The sequence below is a fragment of the Neolamprologus brichardi genome, chromosome 13 (assembly GCF_056152115.1).
Source record: "Neolamprologus brichardi isolate AB-2024 chromosome 13, ASM5615211v1, whole genome shotgun sequence".
In the NCBI taxonomy this organism is placed as follows: domain Eukaryota; kingdom Metazoa; phylum Chordata; class Actinopteri; order Cichliformes; family Cichlidae; genus Neolamprologus; species Neolamprologus brichardi.
Window position 1 is genome coordinate 23979226 of NC_142116.1, and position 19598 is coordinate 23998823.

The window sequence follows — 19598 nt, forward strand, 5'->3', positions numbered from 1 at the left end:
TTTTTGTTATGTAAAAAACACAGCAACAACAACAACAACAACAACAACAACACTTTAAGATAGCGCCTGTTATTGCAGTTAGTTAGTTTACATTTCCGTGCAATTACAAGGGAAGAAGGAACCATCAAACTCAAAAACCAAATGTACAAACCATACACAGGCATTTGAAATTGCAGTGCTCCCACGGACCTCAGACTTACACTTAAACAAACATAAAAGATAAAAATAAAAATCTTATGTACATAAGGTTTGCTCCCAACACACAGATGTTTACATCCGCGCTGTAATTTGCACTAATCAACTGAACAACTACTACTGTTATAACTTTCATATTATTTTTCTCAGTTTATATATACTGACATATTGGAAGTTACACATTTACCTTTTGATGCACAGGTACAATGCACAATCTGTACATTTTGTAAATATCCTAAATATTCTTAATTATTTAAACATCTTTCAGTACCCTGCTCTGTTTGCACAATAAAACCTGGGTTTGCCACTTTCATCTGTACTTCAATCTTAATAACTGTACAGTACTCTGTTTTTGTATATTGTCCATGATGTAAATATGTGTTTCTGTAAAAAAAAAAAAATTGTGTGTTTTTTTGTAGAGCAGAAGCAGTCAGCTCATTTGACGGTGAAAACAAACTCAAACAAACTCAACAACCAGACGGTGTTTTTTGCTGCTGTTACAACCAAATTTCCCCTTGTGGGACAATTAAAGGATTTTTCTATTCTGTTCTATTTGTAAAATGTGCTATATTTCCCTATGAGGTGTGGTATTTTCAATCATTTTACCACTGTGCTCGAATAAATATAGACCAGCAGAAAGAAAGAGAAAATGCTGACAGAGGTACTCTGCAGTGGGGAAAGAAGAAACTTGTTGAAACGTTTCTTTTATTTTTCACCTGTGATCCAGATGGAGGCGGTGATGGACCGACAAACATCAATGCTCACATGCTGGTTCACATGGTGATGACAAAAAAAGACGGTGTTATAAGCTGTAAAAACGTGATGTGTGAGTGTGTGTGCTGTGTGTATATTTCTGTGGAGCGGAGAAAGAGTGTAAAAAGACTGGGTCCCGCTGTATTACTCACTGCACTACAGCGTCTATTCACAGGCGCGATCCCACTACTGAGCGGCACGGGGGCTTTGACCTGCTCCGTTTCCGACCTGGGCCGGTGCACCCCTCCTTAGGCGACCTGGTGGTCCCGAGCTCCCCCAGGAGCACCATATCGATGCCGAACTTAGTGCGGACACCCGATCGGCATAGTCCGCTGCAGCTCAGAGCTCCTGAGCTCAAACGATCCGCCAGCCTCAGCCTCCCGGTAGCTTGGATTACAGGCGCGCGCCACCGCACCTGGCGAGGAACAGAAGTGCTCCTCGGGCTTTTATCTTTTTATCTTTAGCTGGACTGGCCATCGGGCATACCGGGCATTTGTCCAGTGGACCGATGGGGATTTTTCGCTTTTATGGGCCGACGGTTTTTTGTTTGTTTGGTTGGTTTTTAACGGTAAAACAATGAAAGGTGGTGGTTTGGCCAGTTGGTCATGATCGACTCTGGGCTGGACCAATTACAGCGGTTAAAGTTCCGTATTTAGGTGTAAAGGAACGCGATTTGTCCCGAACTTCAGCAAAAATTAAAAAAAAAAAAAACAGACACAAAGCTGGAGTTATTCTGTGTCTTTACGCTACATAGCTGCATCTTCTTCTCTCATTCTCTCCCCCTCCAGCTCCTGCTGCTACTTCAATCATGAAACTTCTGGAAGTGTCCATCCATCCATCCATCCATCCATCTTCATCCGCTTTATCCGAGGCTGGGTCACGGGGGCAGCAGCCTAAGCAGAGAGGCCCAGACCTCCCTCACCCCAGCCACCTCCTCCAGCTTATCCGGGGGAACATCAAGGTGTTCCCAGGCCAGCCGAGAGAAATAATCTCTTCAGCGTCTCCTGGGTCTGCCCCGGGGCCTCCTCCCGGTGGGACATGCCCAGAACACCACCCAGGAGGCGCCCAGGAGGCATCCCTGTCAGATGCCTGAACCACCTCAGCTGGCTCCTTTCGATGTGGAGCAGCAGCGGCTCTACTCTGAGCCCCTCCCGGATGGCTGAACTTCTCACCCTATCTCTAAGGGAGAGGCCAGCCACCCTTCGGAGGAAGCTCATTTCTGCCGCTTGTATCCGCGATCTTGTTCTTTCGGTCACTACCCACAGCTCGTGGCCATAGGTGAGGGTAGGGACGTAGATCGACCGGTAAATTGAGAGCTTCGCTTTTACACTCAGCTCCCTCTTCACCACGACGGACCGGTGCAGCGTCCGCATTACTGCAGCTGCAGCCCCAATCCGTCTGTCGATCTCCTTCTCCCATCACTCGCGAACAAGACCCCGAGATACTCGAACTCCTCTACTTGGGGCAGGAACTCATCCCTGACCCGGAGTGGGCACTCCACCCTTTTCTGGCTGAGAACCATGGCCTCAGATTTGGAGGTGCTGATCCTCATTCCCGCTGCTTCACACTCGGCTGCGAACCGTTCCAGTGCGAGCTGGAGGCCCCCACCCGATGAAGCCAACAGAACCACATCATCCGCAAAAAGCAGAGATGAGATTCTGAGGCCACCAAAGTGAAAGCCCTCCGCCACTTGGCTGCGCTTAGAAATCCTGTCCATAAAAATTATGAACAGAACCGGTGACAAAGGGCAGCCCTGGCGGAGCCCATCACCCACCGGGAACGAGTCCGACTTATTGCCGGCAATGGGAACCAAGCTCTTGCAATGGTTGTACAGGGATTGAATGGCCCGTAGCAATGGGCCAGACACCCCATACTCCCGCAACAACTCCCACAGGACACCCCGAGGGACACGGTCGAATACCTTCTCCAAGTCCACAAAACACATGTAGACTGGTTGGGCAAACTCCCATGCACCCTCAAGTATCCTTGAGAAGATAAAGAGCTGGTCCAGTGTTCCGCGACCAGGACGAAAACTGCATTGTTCCTCCAGTATCCGAAGTTCGACTAGCGGACGAACTCTCCTTTCCAGCACCCTGGCATAGACTTTCCCAGGGAAGCTGAGGAGTGTGATCCCCCTGTAGTTGGAACACACCCTCCGGTCTCCCTTCTTAAAGATGGGGACCACCACCCCGGTCTGCCAGTCCAGGGGTACTGCCCCTGATCTCCACGCAACATTGTAGAGGCGTGTCAACCAGGACAGCCCTACAACGTCCAGAGCCTTCAGGAACTCAGGGCGGACCTCATCAACACCAGGGGCTCTGCCACCAAGCAGTTGTTTAACTGCCTAAGTGACCTCGCCCCCGGTAATTGGCGGGTAATTCCCCTCATCCCCAGACTCTGCCTCCTCCTCGGAATACGTGTCAGTGGGATTAAGGAGGTCCTCGAAGTATTCCTTCCACCGCCTGACAATTTTCTCAGTCGACGTCAGCAGCGTTCCGCCAGCACTATACACAGTGCAGGTAGAGCACCGCTTTCCTGAGATGCCTGCCGGTTTGCCAGAATCTCTTCGAGGCAGTCCGAAAGTCTTTTTCCATGGCCTCTCCGAACTCCTCCCACACCCAAGTTTTTGCTTCAGCCACTGCCCGAGCCGCATTCCGCTTGGCTTGTCCATACCTGTCGGCTGCCTCCGGAGTCCCACAGGCTAACCACGCCCGATAGGACTCCTTCTTCAGCCTGGTGGCTCCCTTCACCTCTGGTGTCCACCATTTGGTTCAGGGATTACCACCACGGCAGGCACCAACCACCTTGCGGCCGCAGCTCAATGCAGCAGCTTCGGCAATGGAGACGCTGAACGTGGTCCATTCGGACTCAATGTCCCCAGTCTCCCTCGGAATGCTGTTGAAGCTCTGCCGGAGGTGTGCGTTGAAGATCTCGCGGACTGGGGCCTCTGCTAGACGTTCCCAGCACACCCTCACTACGCGTTTAGGTGCACCGGGTCTGTCCAGCGTCCTCCCCCGCCACCTGATCCAACTCACCACCAGGTGGTGATCAGTTGACAGCTCAGCCCCTCTCTTTACCCGAGTGTCCAGAACATATGGTCGCAGGTCTGGTGATACGATTACAAAATCGATCATTGACCTACGGCCTAGAGCATCCTGGTGCCACGTGCACTTATGGACACTCTTATGTTTGAACAAGGTGGCCAAACTGTGATTTGCACAGAAGTCCAATAACAAAACACCGCTCGGGTTCAGATCAGGGAGGCCGTTCCTCCCAATCACGCCCCTCCAGGTCTTGCTGTTGTTACCCACGTGAGCGTTGAAGTCTCCCAGCAGGACAACAGAGCTGTTGCTGGAGCACCTTCCAGCGTGTTAAATTTTATTGTAATCTAGATCAAACTCACTTTAAATATGTTTCTATGTGCTGCGTGTGTTATTTGTTATTCACATGTGAAGTTTAAAAAGGTTTAGCTAAGTCTTCATTTAACAAATGTTATTTCTGGAGTTTTGTTTTGCTTACTTGCTGCATCAGGTACTTCCCTGTGTATCTAGAGAGGATCCGAAGTCCCAGGTATACTGGTATTGGGGGTTGCAGCGTAGGGATGACTTTTTCTGAAGCCTCCAGCTGACTGTTTCCTCTCAGCTGTAAAAAGCTGATGATTTACAAAACAGACAACACGTCGTTTAAATAGATGAGGCTTAAAATGAAAGATACTTTACTCTCTGAACATTGTTCCTAGTTTCCATTCATCCATTTAGTTTACTCTGGTTTTAATCAAGATCTTAAGAAGAGATATTGTTAGAACCTAGAAAGAGGAGGTGTGTGTGTGTGTGTGTGTGTGTGTGTGTGTGTGTGTGTGTGTGTGTGTGTGTGTGTGTGTGTGTGTGTGTGAGAAAGAGAGAGCTGGAGAGAAGCTGAGCTTTATTCAAAGTGACTTGAAACAAACTGCAGCAATAAGGGCAAACTAGTGCACAGTTATGTTTACGTGAGCGTTATTTTGTATGCATTTGTACAGTTCGATAACTGTGAGAATACACTGATAGCATTTAGCTCTAGTAACAGGCATTTGTACCAGTCAGCATGAAAAATCAGGGGAAGGAACTAGTATGTAAACTGAAACTGTACAGTATATGTGTGTGTGTGCCGGTGTGTGTGTTTATGCTCGAGTGTATGAATAAATGAGTCAGTTTTTTGATGCAATTATTTGATGCTCAAAGCAGGTTTATTTAATTAATATCCAGTTTATTTCCAGTTAGTTCCGAATTCATCTTAAATTCAATTGAATTTTATTGATATAGCAGCAAATCACACCATCAGTCACTTCAAGGCTGTATGTATTATTGTAAGGTAGACCCTACAATAATACATACAGAGAACCCAACAATCATATGACCCCCTATGAGCAAGCACTTTGGCGACAGTGGGGAGGAAAAACTCCCTTTTAAAAGGAAGAAACCTCCAGCAGAACCAGGCTCAGGGAGGGGCGGCCATCTGCTGCGACCGGTTGGGGTGAGAGAAGGAAGACATTTGTTGTAGGTCTGATTGAAGGACTGATGTGATGGTAAGTTGACTGCTGCTCCGCTTTGAATATTGAGAGATTAGCTAATGGAATTTAAGCCAGACTGTGCCCAACTTTAAGACCATATTCACTGGTTGTTTTTGTTGTTATTATTTTGGTCTTTTTTTTTCACAAGAATTTCTAGCTCCCCTAGAATTTTGACCACCCAAACAACCAGACGATTGCTGAGAAAGCACAAGGTTTTCTCCCCCTGTGCTATTCATATCAGTGCAGGGGGTCTCCTAAAGAGGCCGGGGTCAAAAAATGGATGCTTCAGAACTTCCGAGGGTGTTATGCGCTGATTTGCATCCAAGGCCAACATCTGTTTGATTAGCCTTACAAATAATTGTTGGCCGTTTTCAGGTCCTCGCCTAACCTTCAGTAGTTGTTCGAGGTCATCGAGACGCTTAAGTTTTATATATCGAGTTTCCTTGGATTGATAATCTGTCTCGTATTGAAATTGTTCTTTGGTCTTAAATGTCCAGCGCTGTTCGTTGTTGTTATCTTCGATGAAGTAGCAATCAGTGTACACGCCAGAATCTAGAAGATGATCTGGTAGCTGACCCTGAGTTTCAATTATGAATCTCAAAACATCATAATCATCTTCCCCAGGATAGAGAGGCACCCCTGTAGCAAGCTCTACAGCTACCAGCCCCAGAGACCACATGTCAATTGCTTCATCACATGGAATGCCAAGCATAACCTCGGGTGCACAATAACCAACCGTCCCCACACAGTCACCAGGAATCAGTGCAGAAGAGGGACATGCGAGGCCAAAGTCTATAAGTTTGACTTTGACGGGAGACTCATGGCGGTTCACAACCATTATGTTGACAGGTTTGAGGTCAGCATGCACTATTCCCACAGAACCCAGGTGGAACAGAGCATTTGCAAGCTGATGCAAAATTGGCCTGAGTTCTCTTATTGGGAGACCCTGGTTATTCCGGTCCCCTATGTAGTCCGACAGGCTTTGGTCGAGGAGTTCAAAATTTAAGCAAATACGCTCTCCATCTAGGAAATAGCCGTTCCATTCAACAATGTTACACCTGTCTGGATCCAAGCATCGCAGCTGCTCCAGGATGAAAATTTCCAGTTTTGCCTGTTGCAGAATTTTAGGGTCGCTCTTGTTGACTTTAATAGCCACCGTTTTGTTATTTGTTGTATCGCGGCATCTGGTTACCAAACCAAAGCCTCCTTCTCCAAGAAAAGCCTCTACCACGTGGTGTTCTCCCAAAATTGTCCCTTCCGTTATTTCAAGATCATCTTCGGAGGAAGATGGGTTGGCTGAGGTGTTGACTTGTCCTTTTTGAGGAAATTCAACTGAGTTTTGGAAACTGCAGTTGAATTTTTGCGATCCATGACTTTCCCAGCTTGAAGGCTGCTGAGAGAGCACAAGGTTTTCTCCCCCTTTGTTATTCATGTCAGTGCAGGGGGCTCTCCTTGAGAGGCCAGTGTCAAAAAAGGGATGCTTCAAAACCTCAGAGGGGGTTATGCGCTGATTTGCATCCAAGGCCAACATCTGTTTGATTAGCCTTACAAATAATTGTTGGCCATTTTCAGGTCCTCGCCTAACCTTCAGTAGTTCATCGAGGTCATCGAGACACTTAAGTTTTATCGATCGAGTTTCCTTGGATTGATAATCTGTCTCGTATTGAAATTGTTCTTTGGTCTTAAATGTCCAGCGCTGTTCGTTGTTGTTATCTTCGATGAAGTAGCAATCAGTGTACATGCCAGACTCTAGAAGATGATCTGGTAGCTGACCCTGAGTTTCAATTATGAATTTCAAAACATCATAATCATTTTTCCCAGGATAGAGAGGCACCCCTGTAGCAAGCTCCACAGCTACCAGCCCCAGAGACCACATGTCAATTGCTTCATCACATGGAATGCCAAGCATAACCTCGGGTGCACAATAACCAACCGTCCCCACACAGTCACCAGGAATCAGTGCAGAAGAGGGACATGCGAGGCCAAAGTCTATAAGTTTGACTTTGACGGGAGACTCATGGCGGTTCACAACCATTATGTTGACAGGTTTGAGGTCAGCATGCACTATTCCCACAGAACCCAGGTGGAACAGAGCATTTGCAAGCTGATGCAAAATTGGCCTGAGTTCTCTTATTGGGAGACCCTGGTTATTCCGGTCCCCTATGTAGTCCGACAGGCTTTGGTCGAGGAGTTCAAAATTTAAGCAAATACGCTCTCCATCGAGGAAATAGCCGTTCCATTCAACAATGTTGCACCTGTCTGGATCCAAGCGTCGCAGCTGCTCCAGGATGAAAATTTCCAGTTTTGCCTGTTGCAGAATTTCAGGGTCGCTCTTGTTGACTTTAATAGCCACAGTTTTGTTATTTGTTGTATCGCAACATCTGGTTACCAAACCAAAGCCTCCTTCTCCAAGGAAAGCCTCTACCACGTGGTGTTTTCCCAAAATTGTCCCTTCCATTATTTCAAGATCATCTTCAGAGGAAGATGATATTTCGGAGGAAGATGGGTTGGCTGAGGTGTTGATGTGTCCTTTTTGAGGAAATTCAACTGAGTTTTGGAAACTGCAGTTGAATTTTTGCGATCCATGACTTTCCCAGCTTGAAGGCTGCTGAGAGAGCACAAGGTTTTCTCCCCCTTTGTTATTCATGTCAGTGCAGGGGGCTCTCCTTGAGTGGCCAGTGTCAAAAAATGGATGCTTCAAAACCTCAGAGGGGGTTATGCGCTGATTTGCATCCAAGGCCAACATCTGTTTGATTAGCCTTACAAATAATTGTTGGCCATTTTCAGGTCCTCGCCTAACCTTCAGTAGTTCATCGAGGTCATCGAGACACTTAAGTTTTATCGATCGAGTTTCCTTGGATTGATAATCTGTCTCGTATTGAAATTGTTCTTTGGTCTTAAATGTCCAGCGCTGTTCGTTGTTGTTATCTTCGATGAAGTAGCAATCAGTGTACATGCCAGACTCTAGAAGATGATGTGGTAGCTGACCCTGAGTTTCAATTATGAATTTCAAAACATCATAATCATCTTCCCCAGGATAGAGAGGCACCCCTGTAGCAAGCTCTACAGCTACCAGCCCCAGAGACCACATGTCAATTGCTTCACCATATGGAGTGCCAAGCATAATCTCAGGTGCACAATAACCAATTGTCCCCACAGCACCACCAGTAGTCACTGCACAAGTGTTACATGCGATGCCAAAGTCTATAAGTTTGACTTTGGCAAGAGACTGATGGCGATTCACAACCATTATGTTGACAGGTTTGAGGTCAGCATGCACTATTCCCACAGAACCCAGGTGGAACAGAGCATTTGCAAGCTGATGCAAAATTGGCCTGAGTTCTTCAATTGGGAGACCCTGGTTATTCCGGTCCCCTATGTAGTCCGACAGGCTTTGGTCGAGGAGTTCAAAATTTAAGCAAATACGCTCTCCATCGAGGAAATAGCCGTTCCATTCAACAATGTTGCACCTGTCTGGATCCAAGCGTCGCAGCTGCTCCAGGATGAAAATTTCCTGTTTTGCCTGTTGCAAAATTTCAGGGTCGCTCTTGTTGACTTTAATAGCCACAGTTTGGTTGTTTTTTGTATCGCGACATTTAGTTACAACACCAAAGCTTCCTTCTCCAAGGAAAGCCTCCACCACGTGGTGGTCTCCCAAAATTGTCCCTTTAGATATTTCAAGCTCATCTGAGCCGAAGGATGGGTTGGCTGACATGGTGTAACGTGTCTGTTTGTTTTGTGAATTGGTGAGAAACAAAACTGAACTTGTTTTGGTTTCTGTCATAAAATGCTCTCAAAACTTCTCGAAAGGGTTTTCGTTGCTGTCGGGTCAATGTCCGTTAAGCCATAAAGTATAATAGGTGAGCGCTCCTACTTAACGGTTTTGGGATCAAAGCAAAGCTGCCACGTCAGAAAGGATCAAAGCAAAGTTACCGCATCACAAGGGATCGAAGCGTTCTAATATGTGCGCGCATGCGCACACACGTGTTTGTTTGTGTAATATTGTTCACACTAAATTTGACCCTAATCAATTTAATATGATTCTCTAAAATGTTCGTTTTAGAGAATTTTAAAATTACGAAACTGACAGTTACAAAACTTTTTGTTCGTTTATTTGTATTGGGTTTTTTTGGGTTCTGTTTTTTTTGCATACCATGTCAAGCTTTTCTGTATATAGTCATGTTGTAGATTTCGGAGCAAATAAGAAAATGTTAAAATGTTCTATTTTTTGTAAAACAATCATCAACTTCATATCCAGGTTTCGTGAGGATGCTTGATATCTTTGAAAAATCGTGGATTTTAATATTGTAGTGCGTGGATTTCGGATTTGGTGCTTAAAACTTTGTGAAACTGTAACCGTATTTCATTCACCACAAATAACTATCTGATTGAATAGTTTTCTTATCAGATAGAGAAATAAAATGATTCGCAAGGTCTAAAGCAACGTTTCTCTGGCTTGGCTGCCTTGCACCTCTGCACGTCAGTCTGTTTCAATGTGTGACCCTCCACCCCCTCCCCGAACAGTCGGAGATGAGTGCACTAACGTGCCTGGAGGCATAGCTGGACTGGCCATCGGGCATACCGGGCATTTGCCCAGTGATTTTTTTTGCTTTTATGGGCCAAAGTTTTTTTGTTTGTTTTTAACGGTATAAACAATGAAAGGTGGTGGATTGGCCAGTTGGTCATGATCGACTCTGGGCTGGACCAATTACAGCGGTTAAAGTTCCGTATTTAGGTGTAAAGGAACGCTATTTGTCCCGAACTTCAGCAAAAATCTAAAACAAACAAACAAAAAGACACAAAGCTGGAGTTATTCTGTGTCTTTACGCTGCATAGCTTCCTCTTCTCCTCTCATTCTCTCCCCCTCCATCTCCTGCTGCTACTTCAATCATGAAACTGATCAATGATCAGCTGATCGGCTTTGGTGTCCTTAGTCTCGTCTCGTCTGTTTATTGTCGCGCTAAACAACAGCAGCACGTTTAAGCTTGATAAGCTGTTGTTGTAATTTATTTAATATTACTTTCTAGTATCAACTGACGTTTGCTGGCGCCACAGCCGTAAAGGTGCTGCTCAACACACAGTCAACACACAGTTTCTCATTTAAAATGTCTAGGTTTTAATAAATACAACCGAATCTTACAACCAAAGTGGTCATCTGATGTAAAATATGTAAAAAAACAATTCATTATTGTATATAGTAAATATTAAGTCTAATATATGCCCTAATAAGCTATAGTACTTTTTCCTTTGGGAAGGTACCATGTGTGCAGTCTGCAATTCTGTTGCGCAAAGATGTTGGATCTATTTAATTACTGTAGAAAAATGATTGGTTTCTGTCCACTTGTTTTACCCTGGCAATAAATTAAAGTCGATTACGTTGATTAAGCATCATTAGGCGGAGGGTGGGGGGCGGTTCCCTATTTTTTGCTGGGAGTTGGCAACTCTGCTAGTTAGGTATATGTAATTATTGATTAGATTGTTTGATATTTCCGGTAAGTACTGTTTAAAATACCAGAATAGGGAGGATGGTGTAGGTTTAAGTTTATTAGATTGATACATATATACCAACAGGACAGCGTACATCACTGTCACAACAGCATTTGTTTTCATTCAAAGGATTTATGGCTTTTCCTATAATATCTGGTGGGCCGTTCTCTAGTCAAAATGCCCGGGCTGATATTTTGTCCCAGTCCAGTCCTGCTTGTTCATCAAAATCAATCACTGAAAGAAAAAAGGTCATTGCTACTCCCCTCCAGTTGGAGGCGCTGTGGGACCAACAAACAGCGGTGGTTTTCAATGGAACGAGAGGACAGAGAGACCGTGTTTGACGCTTTTATAAGCTGTAAAAACGTGTGTGCTGTGTGAATATTTCTGTGGAGCGGAGAAAGAGTGTAAAAAGACTGGGTCCCGCTGTATTACTCAGGCTGCACTACAGCGTCTATTCACAGGCGCGATCCCACTACTGAGCGGCACGGGGGCTTTGACCTGCTCCGTTTCCGACCTGGGCCGGTGCACCCCTCCTTAGGCGACCTGGTGGTCCCGAGCTCCCCCAGGAGCACCATATCGATGCCGAACTTAGTGCGGACACCCGATCGGCATAGTCCGCTGCAGCTCAGAGCTCCTGAGCTCAAACGATCCGCCAGCCTCAGCCTCCCGGTAGCTTGGATTACAGGCGCGCGCCACCGCACCCGGCGAGGAACAGAAGTGCTCCTCGGGCTTTTATCTTTTTATCTTTAGCTGGACTGGCCATCGGGCATACCGGGCATTTGTCCAGTGGACCGATGGGGATTTTTCGCTTTTATGGGCCGACGGTTTTTTGTTTGGTTTTTAACGGTAAAACAATGAAAGGTGGTGGTTTGGCCAGTTGGTCATGATCGACTCTGGGCTGGACCAATTACAGCGGTTAAAGTTCCGTATTTAGGTGTAAAGGAACGCGATTTGTCCCGAACTTCAGCAAAAATTAAAAAAAAAAAAAAACAGACACAAAGCTGGAGTTATTCTGTGTCTTTACGCTGCATAGCTGCATCTTCTTCTCTCATTCTCTCCCCCTCCAGCTCCTGCTGCTACTTCAATCATGAAACTGATCAATGATCAGCTGATCGGCTTTGGTGTCCTTAGTCCCATCTCCTTTGTTTATCGTCGTGCTAAACAACAGCAGCACGTTTAAGCTTGATAAGCTGTTTTCCAATATCTAGTGAGAGGGAAATATGAAGATGAAACCAGGGGTTCCTTACTGAATCATCAGAGTTGAACAGGTGATGGAGAAACAGGTTTACTTTTGAGTTGGCATGAATGAGTGGAAGGGAAGTTATGAACTGTTTCTGAGAGACAAATAACACCAGCATCCTTTTCTAAGTAGCTGACAGCTGGTAACTGTGCAGGGGCGGGTCTAGCAAAGTTTTGCCAGGGGGCCAGGTAGGGCATTAACAGGGAAAGGGGGGGAGGCACAGAGAAATGCTTTTCTTTCTTATTCTCATTTAAAATGTCTAGGTTTTAATAAATACAACTGAATCTTACAACCAAAGTGGTCATCTGATGTAAAATATATAAAAAATCATTATTGTATATAGTAAATATTAAGTCTAATATATGCCCTAATAAACTATAGTAATTTTTCCTTTGGAAAGGTACCATGTGTGCAGTCTGCAATTCTGTTGCGGAAAGATGTTGGATCTATTTAATTACTGTAGAAAAATGATTGGTTTCTGTCCATTTGTTTTACCCTGGCAATAAATTAAAGTCGATTACGTTGATTAAGCATCATTAGGCGGAGGGTGGGGGGCGGTTCCCTATTTTTTTACTGGGAGTTGGAAACCCTGCTAGTTAGGTATATGTAATTATTGATTAGGTTGTTTGATATTTCCGGTAAGTACTGTTTAAAATACCAGAATAGGGAGGATGGTGTAGGTTTAAGTTTATTAGATTGATACATATATACCAACAGGACAGCGTACATCACTGTCACAACAGCATTTGTTTTCATTCAAAGGCTTTATGGCTTTTCCTATAATATCTGGTGGGCCGTTCTCTAGTCAAAATGCCCGGGCTGATTTTTTGTCCCAGTCCAGTCCTGCCTGGAGGTTGCCGTTTTAATGAGTGTTCAAACGAAAAATAGAAGGAGTCTTGACGAATGATTTGTACTTTTTCACAATGGGGGAGTTTGCATAAGTGTTAGTAAATAATTTTCTCGAGTGTGTACGTTACACATGCTAATTTTTAAAATCGTTTGTATTATTTTGCTAGCTAGCAAACTCGTGGGATAAATGATTGAAATGCACTCAGTGTGATGCAATATGGTGCTGCTAATATAACAGTTAGTTATGGCATGGTAATTTATAGAACATGCTGTGAATTTAACTAGGATTACACAGCAGTAATGCGAGTTACTTCCCTCAAGTGAAAGCTTTAAACGGTAGCCCGATGCTTAACTAGCCAACATAAGGCTTTCTGATTGAAGGCTAAAAGTGGCGTTGCCACCGAGTAAATGGAATATTGATTATATTTTTGTGTATTGCTGCAGCTTCTTCAAGTATTAACTTGGTGCTTTTGGCAACCTTAGGGGGAAATAATGGTAATATGACTGATCCATATGGACACAAAGAATAGCCACTTTTTTGTGTTACCGAAGTTCCCTCGCTTTTATTCAAAATCCCAGTCAGTGCTGTTCTCTGTGCCTGTCTTACTCTACATGATGTTATTAGCACAAACACTTTAAAGGTGATAACTTAGGACTTCAACAAATAACACAGACTGCAATGTAGTTAAGCGTCTTACAGTTAGTTTTGAATGAACTTAAAAAACAACACAAGCCAAGATCAGTCTCCTCCTATTTTTTGTGTCACATAAGAAAGGAGCATCAATATCTGATGAGAAGACTTATTAATTTGGCCTTTGACATGGTCTTACTGAGGTGATGAAGTGAAATATGCATCCTTTGCTTGGTAATGTGCTGGAAAAGTTTGAAAATGAACATTGAACGTGCTTACAGACTGCTTGACTTTGACCCTGAAAAAGATGTATGAACCCAGAAAAAGTCACACTTGGAGTAAAAACCTCTCATAGCAAGTTAATCATTAAATTGATTTGATGCTTTAAGCACAAAATTTAGTCACACAGTCAGGACAGCATCGGGTTTACCTTAATCGGTAAACATGTTTATGCAGTACATAGTAACAGTGCGACTGAGTCCACTGGTTCAAATCAGTTCTACTACATTTGGAGATGTAAGTCTTAACCTGTCACATGCATCGGGAAGGAAAATACAATCAACATTTAAATGTCTTAATTAGATTTATTTTAAGTGTCGTAATGAGCTGCTGAATGTGAAAGTTAGCAACTGTTGATTTTGCTGGCCAACAGTTACACAGTGTTAGCTAATTACTCTTTACTCTGAGTTGGTGAAACAAATCTTGGCTGTTGTCTGTTGTTGGTTAATCTGATTCCTGAACGCTTGTGTTTGTGCTCAGCCAAAGACGTAGTTTTCTTTGTTCTGTTTTTTTTTTTTTAAATTATGAAGCAGCTCTGCTCTCTATAGTATGTATTTTTTGCATTTTGATCAACATGATATTCTTATTCTTGGACTCTACTAGAGTAGCTTTGCACGATTCACAGTTGAAAAAAATGCTTCTTTATCTTACACAGATCCCCTCTTTTTCTCCTCTGCCTGAAAAACAGGGTGTCACGAACCGGGCCGTATGGTCATGACAAAGAAAACCCCAGACATGGTTAGGAATGTATTCCAAGCTGCTTTATTCTTTTAAAACAAATAAAACAGAAAAGAAACCCTACTGTCAAAAACAAACAGTGGCGTGTGTAATCAGTACCATTAGTAGTGTGTGAAGGAATGGATGAGTGGAAGATGATGCATGTAGTGCCAAAAATAAACCAAACCTAACACAGCCAAAGTCAAACCTGGTGTCTCGGAGCCAACCAAAACTATCCCCTAAAGGCTTTTTATATACAGTCCTGGCACACAGGTGTTGCCAGTGTCACTGATTGTAAATGGGAACTCCGCGTCTCCATTACCTGCAAACAAGACACACATGAGCCAAAAGGAAGGCAGGGTGCAGTGGGTCGTCACGCAGGGGTTTTGGCTTCTTTGCCTTTCAGCTAACTTTACTCATATTGGTTGATATTAAAAAGACTTGCTATTAATGATCAAGGCTTTTTAATATCATGGATTAGGTGTTCTTTTTATTCATGCTTTTTCTGGGGTCTATGATGGATATTTTGCAATTAAAATTGCATAAATTAAGATTTGATTAAAAATATTAGTCTCACACGTTGCATTAATTTAATTCAAAAATGAGTCAGGTAGGTATTAAGTAGAAATACACCAGAATAGTGAAATTAATCTTGCATTTATCGTCTAATCTTGATCACATGTTCAGCGCTTATAAAAAATATATTTGGAAAACAAAAATATTTGTGCTTATTCTTTTGTGTATTTATTACAGAGGAAAAAAACATGACACTCTTCCTCACCACTTCCATCCAACCATGTCCGTCAGGACTCATTTTAAGCTGCGTACAGAAGGATTCAATCAGTCTGCAGAACACACACATGCATCTGCTCCAGTGGCAATGAATGAAAACATCTTGCTGTGTTACTATGTATACTGAAATAGGAAAATAAAATAAGATGAATGAGTTCAGCGCTCTGAGCTGGATGTCTTTCTGAAACACAACTCTCCTGCCTCTGGTCTTCATGTGAAATGTCTTTACTTGCTCAAATGTAATCTTGTAAAAATCAATCATAAAACTTCTGGAAGTGTCCATCCATCCATCCATCCATCCATCTTCATCCGCTTTATCCGAGGCTGGGTCACGGGGGCAGCAGCCTAAGCAGAGAGGCCCAGACCTCCCTCACCCCAGCCACCTCCTCCAGCTTATCCGGGGGAACATCAAGGTGTTCCCAGGCCAGCCGAGAGAAATAATCTCTTCAGCGTCTCCTGGGTCTGCCCCGGGGCCTCCTCCCGGTGGGACATGCCCAGAACACCTCACCCAGGAGGCGCCCAGGAGGCATCCCTGTCAGATACCTGAACTGTATGTAGAATCAGTATTTCCATTGTTCATTTTTGTGTTGCCAAATATGGATTGTGGGCCATTTCATGCACTGCTTTTACATATTATATATCCTTTCGATGTGGAGCAGCAGCGGCTCTACTCTGAGCCCCTCCCGGATGGCCGAACTTCTCACCCTATCTCTAAGGGAGAGGCCAGCCACCCTTCGGAGGACGCTCATTTCTGCCGCTTGTATCCGCGATCTCGTTCTTTCGGTCACTACCCACAGCTCGTGGCCATAGGTGAGGGTAGGGACACAGATCGACCGGTACACTCAGCTCCCTCTTCACCACGACGGACCGGTGCAGCGTCCGCATTACTGCAGCTGCAGCCCCAATCCGTCTGTCGATCTCCTTCTCCCATCACTCGCGAACAAGACCCCGAGATACTCGAACTCCTCTACTTGGGTCAGGAACTCATCCCTGACCCGGAGTGGGCACTCCACCCTTTTCTGGCTGAGAACCATGGCCTCAGATTTGGAGGTGCTGATCCTCATTCCCGCTGCTTCACACTCGGCTGCGAACCGTTCCAGTGCGAGCTGGAGGCCCCCACCCGATGAAGCCAACAGAACCACATCATCCGCAAAAAGCAGAGATGAGATTCTGAGGCCACCAAAGTGAAAGCCCTCCGCCACTTGGCTGCGCTTAGAAATCCTGTCCATAAAAATTATGAACAGAACCGGTGACAAAGGGCAGCCCTGGCGGAGCCCATCACCCACCGGGAATGAGTCCGACTTATTGCCGGCAATGGGAACCAAGCTCTTGCAATGGTTGTACAGGGATTGAATGGCCCGTAGCAATGGGCCAGACACCCCATACTCCCGCAACAACTCCCACAGGACACCCCGAGGGACACGGTCGAATACCTTCTCCAAGTCCACAAAACACATGTAGACTGGTTGGGCAAACTCCCATGCACCCTCAAGTATCCTTGAGAAGATAAAGAGCTGGTCCAGTGTTCCGCGACCAGGACGAAAACCGCATTGTTCCTCCAGTATCCGAAGTTCGACTAGCGGACGAACTCTCCTTTCCAGCACCCTGGCATAGACTTTCCCAGGGAAGCTGAGGAGTGTGATCCCCCTGTAGTTGGAACACACCCTCCGGTCTCCCTTCTTAAAGATGGGGACCACCACCCCGGTCTGCCAGTCCAGGGGTACTGCCCCTGATCTCCACGCAACATTGTAGAGGCGTGTCAACCAGGACAGCCCTACAACGTCCAGAGCCTTCAGGAACTCAGGGCGGACCTCATCAACACCAGGGGCTCTGCCACCAAGGAGTTGTTTAACTGCCTCAGTGACCTCGCCCCCGGTAATTGGCGGGTAATTCCCCTCATCCCCAGACTCTGCCTCCTCCTCGGAATACGTGTCAGTGGGATTAAGGAGGTCCTCGAAGTATTCCTTCCACCGCCTGACAATTTTCTCAGTCGACGTCAGCAGCGTTCCGCCAGCACTATACACAGTGCAGGTAGAGCACCGCTTTCCTGAGATGCCTGCCGGTTTGCCAGAATCTCTTCGAGGCAGTCCGAAAGTCTTTTTCCATGGCCTCTCCGAACTCCTCCCACACCCAAGTTTTTGCTTCAGCCACTGCCCGAGCCGCATTCCGCTTGGCTTGTCCATACCTGTCGGCTGCCTCCGGAGTCCCACAGGCTAACCACGCCCGATAGGACTCCTTCTTCAGCCTGGTGGCTCCCTTCACCTCTGGTGTCCACCATTTGGTTCAGGGATTACCACCACGGCAGGCACCAACCACCTTGCGGCCGCAGCTCAATGCAGCAGCTTCGGCAATGGAGACGCTGAACGTGGTCCATTCGGACTCAATGTCCCCAGTCTCCCTCGGAATGCTGTTGAAGCTCTGCCGGAGGTGTGCGTTGAAGATCTCGCGGACTGGGGCCTCTGCTAGACGTTCCCAGCACACCCTCACTACGCGTTTAGGTGCACCGGGTCTGTCCAGCGTCCTCCCCCGCCACCTGATCCAACTCACCACCAGGTGGTGATCAGTTGACAGCTCAGCCCCTCTCTTTACCCGAGTGTCCAGAACATATGGTCGCAGGTCTGGTGATACGATTACAAAATCGATCATTGACCTACGGCCTAGAGCATCCTGGTGCCACGTGCACTTATGGACACTCTTATGTTTGAACAAGGTGGCCAAACTGTGATTTGCACAGAAGTCCAATAACAAAACACCGCTCGGGTTCAGATCAGGGAGGCCGTTCCTCCCAATCACGCCCCTCCAGGTCTCGCTGTTGTTACCCACGTGAGCGTTGAAGTCTCCCAGCAGGACAACAGAGCTGTTGCTGGAGCACCTTCCAGCGTGTTAAATTTTATTGTAATCTAGATCAAACTCACTTTAAATATGTTTCTATGTGCTGCGTGTGTTATTTGTTATTCACATGTGAAGTTTAAAAAGGTTTAGCTAAGTCTTCATTTAACAAATGTTATTTCTGGAGTTTTGTTTTGCTTACTTGCTGCATCAGGTACTTCCCTGTGTATCTAGAGAGGATCCGAAGTCCCAGGTATTGTGGGATTATGATATTATTTTATGCCATGTTAGACCCCTAATTAAAGATTGTGAATTATTATGTAGTTTCAGTTTGCATTATGCTCCTGAACTAGAAGAAGGTGATAATTATTACATTTGGTAAACTGATTTGCATTACATTAGACTGTTGATTTATTGTGAATGAATGATATTGTTTTATGATGCATTATACTGCTGAGTTATAAGAAATACTGTTCACAGAAAGTCATCGTCTCATTTGTCTGATTAGAAGAGAACAGAGCATACTGCCCCATTTCATCAGGAGCAGATAAACAGGGAGCCAAGGTCGTAGCTTAGGCGCTGTGTGAGAAAGAATGTTTAGGCTCTGATGATTAGGTGGGGGCCACTAGAGGCTATAAGAGTTTGATCAAGGCTCCACCATTTTGAGATCTGATGCTGTCTGTGTATGGTGTCCATCTCCCACGCGTGTGTTCATTAAATCATCGTTTGACTTGACCCGGCCGGACCAGTGTGGTTATTTTGGGTTTTCCTCCTGTATCCATTCCCAATATTTGAATCCGTAACAGTTTTGGGGGCTCGTCCTGTGGTATTGGGATGGAAGTTTTGGAGGCTTGGACGGTCCGAGGTGGTCAGACGGGCAGACATTATCCGGCAATCGAACTGAGTGGACAGGCGCCTTTATAAAAGAGGTAGGCACAGGCCTGTTGATTTTATCCGAAGTGTGCTGAATTGGACGATAAAATTAAATGTCTATTCAGTAAAAGTTGCCGGTGAGTGTCTGTTTTGATTTTGATGAAAATCTCATGAGTTTTGAAACTTGAAATAAGCTTAAAGGTAAAAATACTGAGTTAGAGTCTCAGGTAAAGGTAAAAATACTGAGTTAGAGTCTCAGGTAAAGGTAATAATACTGAGTTAGAGTCTCAGGTAGATGGATAGGGAATTGGTCAGTTTGGGAGTTAGAGTCTCCATTGGTCTAAAGATTGCATCTGTGTTGGTCATGTTGCGAGTTAGAGTCTCCATTGTCCATAACGTTGCATCTG

The 19598-nt window shown here is 45.2% G+C and overlaps 1 protein-coding gene and 2 non-coding genes across 3 annotated transcripts; all 3 read right to left on the minus strand.

Moving 5' to 3' along the window:
- Positions 1-1071: 1071 nt before the first annotated feature.
- Positions 1072-1368, minus strand: LOC148099999 (signal recognition particle RNA). The gene has a single exon (XR_015719954.1).
- Positions 1369-5627: 4259 nt separating this feature from the next.
- On the minus strand, positions 5628-9400 carry LOC148100000 (uncharacterized). Its single transcript, XM_087849773.1, has one exon. It carries the CDS (start codon positions 9276-9278, stop codon positions 5727-5729), a length of 3552 nt encoding a protein of 1183 aa, XP_087705899.1. The 5' UTR covers positions 9279-9400; the 3' UTR covers positions 5628-5726.
- A 1988-nt stretch (positions 9401-11388) lies between these two features.
- Positions 11389-11687, minus strand: LOC148100001 (signal recognition particle RNA). The gene has a single exon (XR_015719955.1).
- Between the last annotated feature and the right edge of the window lie 7911 nt (positions 11688-19598).